The 9,393-nt window shown below is 38.5% G+C and overlaps 1 protein-coding gene across 1 annotated transcript; it reads left to right on the top strand.

The window, feature by feature from the left end:
* The first annotated feature begins 2,082 nt into the window (after positions 1 to 2,082).
* Positions 2,083 to 6,116, top strand: LOC311095415 (zinc-binding protein A33-like). Its single transcript, XM_084133895.1, has 6 exons — positions 2,083 to 2,715; positions 3,704 to 3,799; positions 4,000 to 4,230; positions 4,348 to 4,370; positions 4,452 to 4,570; positions 4,947 to 6,116. The coding sequence occupies exons 1-6, from the start codon at positions 2,320 to 2,322 to the stop codon at positions 5,489 to 5,491; spliced, it is 1,410 nt and encodes a 469-aa protein (XP_083990021.1). The 5' UTR covers positions 2,083 to 2,319; the 3' UTR covers positions 5,492 to 6,116.
* The last annotated feature ends 3,277 nt before the right edge of the window (positions 6,117 to 9,393 follow it).

The following is a 9,393-nucleotide window of genomic DNA, read 5'->3' on the forward strand; positions in this document are numbered from 1 at the left end:
AACACGGTTTCCCCCTTCACAAGTTAAAAGAGACGGCTTTCGCCCTGGATGGCCGCGTACTTTCTAATATTAATTTGGCCACTGCCCCGGTGAGTCTCACCACGTCTGGCAACCACCAAGAGACAATTGTCTTGTCTTTGCTGATCCCTCTGTTTCCTCTTTGTCTGTTTTTCAGGCAAATCGATTGATTGATCTGGCGTTCCGGATAAGTACCACGATCTGCGAGTGGTGTTCAGTCGTTCCCGGGCCGCTTCTCTCCTTCCCCATCGCCTGTATGATTGTAGGTGCGTCGATTTGTTGCATCGTGTTCTGTCTGTGCCCAGCAGAAGTCCGGTAATTCGCCTCCTGATGGTCTGCTTCGTCCCCTCTCTATTCCCTCCCGCCCTTGGTCCCATATTCCCCTGGACTTCGTCACGGGGCTTCCCCCCTCCAGCGGCAATACAGTGATTCTTACTGTCGTTGACCGTTTTTCTAAGGCAGTTCATTTCATACCTCTCTCTAAGCTTCCGTCGGCTAAAGAAACCGTGCGGGCGGTCATGGACCATGTCTTTAGGATTCACTGGCTTCCTTCTGATGTGGTTTCGGACAGAGGACCCCAGTTTGTCTCTAACTTTTGGAGGGAATTCTGCCGACAGATTGGTCCCACTGCCAGTCTGTTATCAGGGTTTCACCCACAGAGTAATGGCCAAGCTGAGCGCACTAATCAGGACCTTAGTCGATGCTCCGCTGTTTGGCGGCTCATAACACCACCTCCTGGTGCGAGCAATTGACATGGGCGGAGTACGCTGATAATTCTCTGCCATCGTCGTCCACTGGCCTGTCCCCATTTTCTTGTTATCTGGGCTATCACCCGCCTCTGTTTCCCTCTCAGGAACCCGATGCCGCCGTTCCCTCGGTCCAGGCCTTTATACTGCGCTGTTGTCGCACTTGGAGGAGGGTGAGGTCAGCTCTTTGCTGGACCAGGGAACGCACCCGTCGTATCGCCAACCGTCGCCGGTCCAAAGCTCCCAGATATGTGTGTGGACAGAGAGTTTGGCTCTCCACACGCAATTTACCCCTTCAGGCGCCCAATCGGAAATTGGCTCCCCGTTTCATTGGGCCTTATGCCATCACTAAAGTTTTCAGTCCGCTTAACAGGGGCTCTTGACATCATATCTGCTGTGATCAGCTGCTTCCCAGGCACATGAATTATGTTCATACACATTGTAGACTCTTTTGAAAGTGGACAGGGGTCATCATAGGCACTCTGATTGGTCTTTGGCCCCATACGCAGCAGAATGTGATGCACTGTGTGTTGTGACACATTCCTCCCATGTAAAGCGACCTTGAGCAAATAAATAAAACAACTTCTTCTTTCCATAACATCATTAAAGTTGTGTGTGACTTATGCCACACTAGACCTTCTGTTGGCTCGGACCAGACGGGATAGCCTTCATTGCCCTCGTCCATCGATGAGTCTTGGGTGTCCAACATCTTGTCGCCGGTGTGTGTTCGTCCCTCCTCGGACACTGTTGGTAAATCCTCACCACTGCTGACCGGGAGCGACACACAAGCCTTGAGTTTCAGAGATACTCTGATCCAGTCACCTTGCCATAACAATCTGGCCCTTGTCAAAGTTGCTCAGATCTTTATTCCTGACCATTACACTGACAAAGATTTGAGCATGACAGAAAATTAATGTTGAATTTTATGATTGGTGTTTTTGATTTAAACTCCCTTTGTGCTCTTTTTTTGTTTTTTAGATATTTATTCTGTTGTACAGCACAATGACCAACTACTGTTGTTTTTATGTGCTACATAAATAAAATTTGATTTGATTTGATCATTACAGACCCTGAAGAAACTCTCTGACAAATAAAGAGCAATAAATAAAACATGTATAAGCATTTTGAGGTTGTTTATAATTAATAGTTTTGTATTGTAATTGTGCTTTTGTGTTTTATTAAAAGTTTTAAAGCATTATTTTTTTACATTTCAATGCAGGTCCATTTTGAATACATTTTGCCTGATGACGTTCTGACGTTCCTGTTTGATCTGTTTGTTCACACCCAAAGGTGATCATAAACTCCCTCTTACAACACTAACCAGGAAGAGACTGACTTGTTATTTCTCCTTTCTGTCACACCGACTTTGTCTCAACAAAAACAATAAAGAATAAGCAATCAATGGAGAACAAAGAGAAAAACTTTACAGAAGGATTTTTGTGATGTTCATTTCTGAACAGACAGCAGATCTTTGATTCTCATTGTGATTCATTTTTGAAAACTGTCGTTCAGGAAGTGAAAGTAAAGTTTAGTTTGCGAGACTCAAACGGTGAAAATGGCTTCAGCAGCTGAAGATGATTATATTTGTCCTGTTTGCTGTGAAATCTTCAATGTTCCTGTTTTTCTGTCCTGTAGTCACAGTATTTGTAAAGAGTGTCTACAACAGTTCTGGAAAACTAAGAAAACTCAGGAGTGTCCTGTCTGCAGGAGAAGATCCTCAAGAGAAGATCCTCCATTCAATCTGGCATTAAAAAACTTGTGTGAGTCGTTCCTGAAGGAGAGAAATGAGAAACGTTCATCAGGATCTGAGGAGATCTGCAGCTTACACAGTGAGAAACTCAAACTCTTCTGTCTGGAGGACAAACAGCCTCTGTGTTTAGTGTGTATTAATTCACAAAAACATGACAATCATAAATTCAGACTCATCAGTAAAGTGATTTCATCTTACAAGGTAAGACAAATGTTTCTTGTTTCACATGTAAAGAACAATAATTAGTCATAAACATAGATATCATCACATTCATGCATTACTATTTCAATGTCATTTTACTCTTTTACTTTATATGACATTTACTGTGCTGTAAAAGTATTTGCCCATCCTGATTTCTTATGTGTTTGTGTCTCATACTAAATAGTGGAGCCTTTTTCATAGATATCATTATTTTGCAAAAAAAAAAAAAAAAAAAAGAGCACAATTGTTCAGAGGTGGATTTACTTACTATTCTTTGAATCATTGTCTTGTTACTTGAGCTTCAGTTTGCAGACTAAAGATAGGATATTGTGCTTTAGCATTTTCTTTGGTGACTTTGAGCCACTTCTGGGAAGGTTTGCTACTGTGCCGAGTTTTTTCCATTTGGATATAATGGCTCTCGCTGTGGTTCTTTGAGTCCAAGAGCCTTTGAAATAGGTTTGTAATCCATCACAGACGGATGTGTTTCAATCACCGTCTTCATCATTATTCCTGGAGTTTCTTTCACCTTTGTCAATAGTGTGTTACTGTTTAAGACCTTTTAACCAACTTAATGCTGTTGAAAAAGTCCTATTTAAGTGTTTATTTGATTGAACAGGGCTGCAGTGATCAGGACTGGCTGTGTTTAGTCCATCTGAACAACATTATGAATACAGTTTCAGAGATTTGAGGAATTAGTAACTATGGGGCCAAATACATTATCACGCAGGCCCAGTTAGTATTGGATAACTTTTTTGCTTCAGTAAATAACATTGTCATTTACAAACTGTACTTTGTGTTCACTCAGGTTGCCTTTTATTTGTTTTATGGTAAGTTTTAATTTCTGAATCAATTTAGTATGAGATTTACACAAAAATAGAAGAAATCAGGGTGGGGGTGAATACTTTTGCACAGAATTGTATGATCATATCACTGTATTTTCTTCTCTTCACTGTAATCTGGTGTTTAATGTGTTTTTGTTCAATTCTAGGAGGAGCTCAATACAGCACTGAAGTCCTTACAACAGAAACTTCAACACAATGAAAAAAAGAAAGGAGAGTTTAAGGAAACAGCTCAACACATCAATGTGAGGAAACAGAATCAAGAGTCATTTTCATTACTGGAGGATCACTTTATACTGTTATAAATTGATATATGTAATATAATGGATTCCAGTTGATTATTTCTGTAAATGACGAGCAGCTTCTGCTTCTGGATCCGTTATATGTCGGGTATCCGAGATTTGTGTTGATTGAGATGATTGAAGTGAATGTGATTTGATTTCAGTCTCAAGCTGAGCACACAGAGCGTCAGATTAAAGAAGAGTTTGAGAAGCTTCATCAGTTTCTCAGAGACGAAGAAGAAGCTACAATCACTGCACTGAGAGAGGAAGAGGAGCAGAAGAAGCAGAGGATGAAGAAGAAGCTGGAGGAGATGAACACACACATCTCAGCTCTTTCACACACAATCAGAGACATGGAGGAGATGATGAAAGACAATGACGTCTCGTTTCTAAAGGTGACAAATCAATCTGGCTTCATTCTCTGTGCAGAAAACAACTTGTATAGAGAGACTCATTGACACTGAGAGTGTTTGATAAGATATTAAAATGTTTTCAAACTCTATATTTTCCAGAGCTTTAACGCCTCAATGGAAAGGTGAGTGAGCTGCTCGTATCTCTTCTCTCAGTGGATCTGAACTCAAATTCACTGCAGTTCTGACTCCTGAATGTTCCTCAGAGTCCAGATCTCACAGCCGGATCCACGGATGAGTTCTAGAGCTTTGATTCATGTGTCGCGTTATCTGGGTAACCTGCCGTTCAGAGTCTGGAAGAAGATGCTGGAAACTGTCCAACACAGTGAGTCTCAGCAGATTTGACACCAGTGCAGAAGATAGTTCACATATAAACACACACAACATCAACATTTGATAGAAATATATTTAATAATCACTTAAGTGAATGTAAACTGTATTTCAGAAAATCATCAGATCATACAGCGAACTCAGAATAAAAAGTGTATTCCTCATGGTTTATGTTTATGTATTAGGATACAATAGTGTTTATTGAATACTGATATTAAACCTGAAGCCTCAATCCATTCTGACAGTAACTGAGAGACCATTGTTATGATAGCATGATTTATGATCTCTTTCAACAAATTTTTTTTTTTTTTACATTTACATTTCTAATACTTCATATCTCATCCTGTAATCTGATGTTATTCTCTTTGCAGCTCCGTTGACTCTGGATCCAAACACAGCACATTCTCATCTCACACTCTCTGCTGATCTGACCAGTGTGTCGGTCAGTGGTGTATATAAAACACTTCCTGATAATCCAGAGAGGTTTGACAGGAGTGCATGTGTCCTGGGATCTGAGGGCTTTAACTCAGGAACACACTGCTGGGATGTGGAGGTTGGAGACAATACACGCTGGATTCTTGGAATAACAACAGCATCAAACCAAAGGAAGGGAAAGGATTTCTTGAAGTCTAATGTCTGGGGTGTGGGGTACATGAACAGCAAATACAGCTCACAATCCCCAGAGCAACCCGCCACTGTCTTCACTGTTAAACAGAAGCTTCAGCGTGTGAGAGTTCAGCTGGACTATGACAGAGGAACAGTGTCATTCTCTGATCCTGTAACTAAAGACTGTCTGCGCAGATTCAGGACATCCTTCACAGAGACTGTCTTTCCATTCTTATTTAATCTCTGCACAACTTCTCCTCTGAGGATCTTACCAGTTAAACTGTTTATTACAGCAGAAAATCACAGTTAAATCTGATTCTGCTTCTAGATTAATACAGTTTTGCAAATTATGCTTAAATAATAACACTGTAATCAAAGGGTCTCATTGATCAATCACACTTCAATGTAAAGTTTAGAACCAAATTAACCCTCGTGTTTCCTTAAGGACATGTTTGTCTCTTTCAGTTTTTTTCTTTCAGGTTTTTTTTTTATATGTTTTTCCTGTGTTAATGCCAACTGCATCAATTTTGGCCCAAGTGTGTATTTTTATTAGAATTTTCTTATTTCCTTTCCACATTGTACACAAAATATTTACACTCTTACACACTTAAGGACAAAAATGTCCCCATTGAAACCCATTAAAACTGCCAATTTATTTTTATCCCAGGGCCATTTAACATTAAAGTGATGCAGTCTTTGTAATAGACTTTTGTTCTGTTGGCAAGGCTTTAAAATGAAAAAAAAAAACTTTTTTTTTTTTTTTTTACAAGATGGTGCCGTTTTCTCAGGTTTGGATTATAAAGTTTTCTACTTCTGCATATTAGAGTCAATATAAATTATTGTGTAATAATTGTGTTTGTTTTGCTGTGAGGTTTTGCGTGAGGAAACTTGGAGTAACTACAGCATTAAACCAGAGGAAGGGACGTGATTTCTTCAACAGTGATGTTTGGTGTGTGGATTATGGATGTGTTATTGAGTCTGGATTTCGTATTGAACAGAAGCTTGATCGTGTGAGAGTGTATCTGGACTATAACAGAGGAAGGGTGTCATTCTCTGATCCTGTAACTAACACACATCTACACACATTCACAACCACCTTCACTCACACACTCTTTCCATTCTTCTTGAGTTTAGACTCTCTGAGGATCTTTCCGGTCAATAGTCAGTAAACATTACTCGTAGATCTGTAATGTAGAGGTTAAATGTAGATCTGGATCTTCCTTCTTTTCGTCATGTTTCCAATATTTAATCAATATCCATACAACACACGTTTTCATTTATATTTCACTTTACATAATTAGAGCTTTTAGAGACCATTTTAGCATTCATGTTTTCAGGCTAATTATCATTTACCAGATTAATTTTCTACAATTTTCACATAAAGTATAATTATATTTCTAGTCACTGAACCAGTTAATTTTAAACATGCAAAAATGTAAGTTTTTGTTGTGAATGAATAATTATTTCAGTTAGATCTTTGATCTTTTTTGTTGTTGAAATAATCCACAAAAGTGTTAACCTTCTGGGGACCACAAACGCGGCCGCGCGTTTTGCTCGTTTTTTTTTTTTAGCAATGAAAATAAACACTAAATGCTCTGTTAATTTTGATCTTTCATTTTCGTGTAATACATCAATCGATCCTGTTCAGTTTCTATTTTTTTTCTGTATACTCACAATAAAAATAAAGTGTTTTGCTTTTTGACAAATAAAGAAAAATTAACATGATGCGATTTCTGCCTTCTCTCTGTCAGTAAACTCCCATTTGAAACGCGTTCGAAAATGATCTATAACTCCGCGAAAATTCAGTCAAACAGGCAAACAGACCCACGGGCATAAAGCTTGAGATCGCATCTTTTAAATGAAGTCATTTATATAAAAAACAAATATTCTCAGCTTCTGTAATCTGTATAAAAAGAGAGCGACTCCTGTCGAGCTCATTACGAGCTCATTCACAGTAATGTGACCACTCCCCGGAGAGCGCGTGCTATTCAAACGCAAATTCTGAGAACTATTTCAGAGCTGTGAAACGCCCACATCAGCTGTAAACAAAGCGCGTAGCGACTCCTCGCGAGTGAGACATTATAGCCTACCTTATGGAGAAAAGATTCCTCAGAACAGTGCTGATGAGGAGCAATATCTCCTGAAATGAGGAGCAGATTCCGCTGAGGAGTGAGGTAGGCTGTTTTCTTTTCTCACGTGTGGAATAACGTTATGGAATAACGTTAGTGTAGGCCTATGTAAACCGCAAAAAGATGAATCGCATTTCTATAATATGACTCGCCTTTCTGTGAGATGAATGAAGGGTACATATTTGTAAAGACTGTTTAGCCTAAATATGAATCGCGCGTCTGTGTGTGAAAGAATAAACTGCTTTGCTATAGCCTACTGAGATGAGTAAAAATCGACTGGAATATGTTGAAATAAAATGTATTTGTATAAGCAACGTATTAAACTGCAAAAAAAATACTATTTTTGTCAAAAATAAATTCATAGACTAAGATGTTAGATGTTCCAATGTTGGCTATATTCAAACTAATGAATACATATGATGTATTCAGCTTGATGAATACAGCTTGGTCCCCAGAGGGTTAAAATGTAAGCGAGTGTAAATGTCAGCATAATCATATATGTCTAAAGAATTGAAGTCTGTCAGGTAAAAGAGCTTATTGATGTTCAGTCTGTCTGATATTTTATTCCATCCGTTACTCCTGATCGGAGGCTGCCGTAAATATTTAGTTTATACGTACAGTTACGCTTCAACTAAGTTTAATAGTGCAACTCAAAAATATTTAGTGCGTAAGTCGTAACTTAGTGTCCATTTACGTCAAAACTAGGCTAAGTTATAACTTACGCACAGCTGGTGAAACCGGCCCCAGGCGCCAAGCAACGGTGCGAGAGTATGCTGCCATCCTGACAATTCATTTGATATGCTATGGAGCCAGAATTGGCTATTGTCATTTATAACTTTTATATTTTACTGGAGGACATGGTATTAAGGATGTTTCAGGTCATACTTTCGGCTTAGCCGAAGATTCAAATATTCATTTAAATATCTTACCTTGATGCGATTTTGTAGGCTAGTGTATTCTTTTTATTATGCACATAAATGGACCATGGTAAATATATTTACATTGTTTTTTATTGTTTTTTTATTGTTATTTTATTTTTATTTTATTGTTTTTAACCCCATTTGAAAATAAAACCCAGCTGAATATAAAAAGTCCAGTGCGAATGTTACTCCCGCTCATCATCGGCAGCTGTCAGTCACTGTTGCTAGGCGACAAGAACAATCCTCCGTAGGCTAGACCGGTCCGAGCGCTTCAGATGAGCCCTTTGAAATGGGACGGAGCTGTAGTTGGCAACAATTTGTTAATATTGTGACAATAGGCCTACATTTTGTTACTTTTGTTACTCGAAGTAATTTTCCCACACGGGACAGCAACACTACAAAATTGTTATTTTACAATATGATGCATTGTTTTACATTAAACTACACAAAAGTATATAGTTTAAATGTATCAACCTTGAAAATATTCAGAAGTAAAATGCAACATGCAGTAATAGAAATGCAAAACATCATAAAAACCCTGACAAGGTTTTTTTTTCCCTGCAGATTTCCTTTACTTTTACTCTTGATACCTTAAGTACATTAGAGTATGCAAGATAATGAAAAAAAATATATTAAAAAAATTGCTTAACTAAGGTTTAAAATATATGACTAGTAGTTTTTTGCCAATGCGGTATTAGTGGTTATTAAAAGTACTTTAGTGTAATAAAGTATCTCAAAATTTATTTCATGAGTCAGCCCTGCAAACCTGTTGGTAGACAACTTAGTGGATAGTGAAAATATGCAGTCAAACACTCTGGAGACCATCCCAGATGATGTCCCACCAGCAGGAGGCCTTACCAGGGTCTCTATTGTGGAGCCCATCCCGGTCCAGCAGCACCACCAGGGTCTCCCACTCAGCTGAATAAAAGTCTACATCATTTTTTCTTATTTTATGTACTGTAAATTTAAATGTTTATGTTGATTTTGAGATGTTTAACGTATGTTGTAAATAGTTAGGGAAAAAAGGTATAGAAGAATTTGTTTCATGTAGAAATTATGACTCATTACAAAAATAAACAATGTCCAGAGCAATGAATTCTCTTTTATTTACACATTTAAAGGGACACTGTGGATAAATTGTGTTTTTGTCAAACAGCGACCCC

This window comes from Abramis brama, assembly GCF_963993115.1.
Source record: "Abramis brama genome assembly, chromosome: 13".
NCBI classification, from domain to species: domain Eukaryota; kingdom Metazoa; phylum Chordata; class Actinopteri; order Cypriniformes; family Leuciscidae; genus Abramis; species Abramis brama.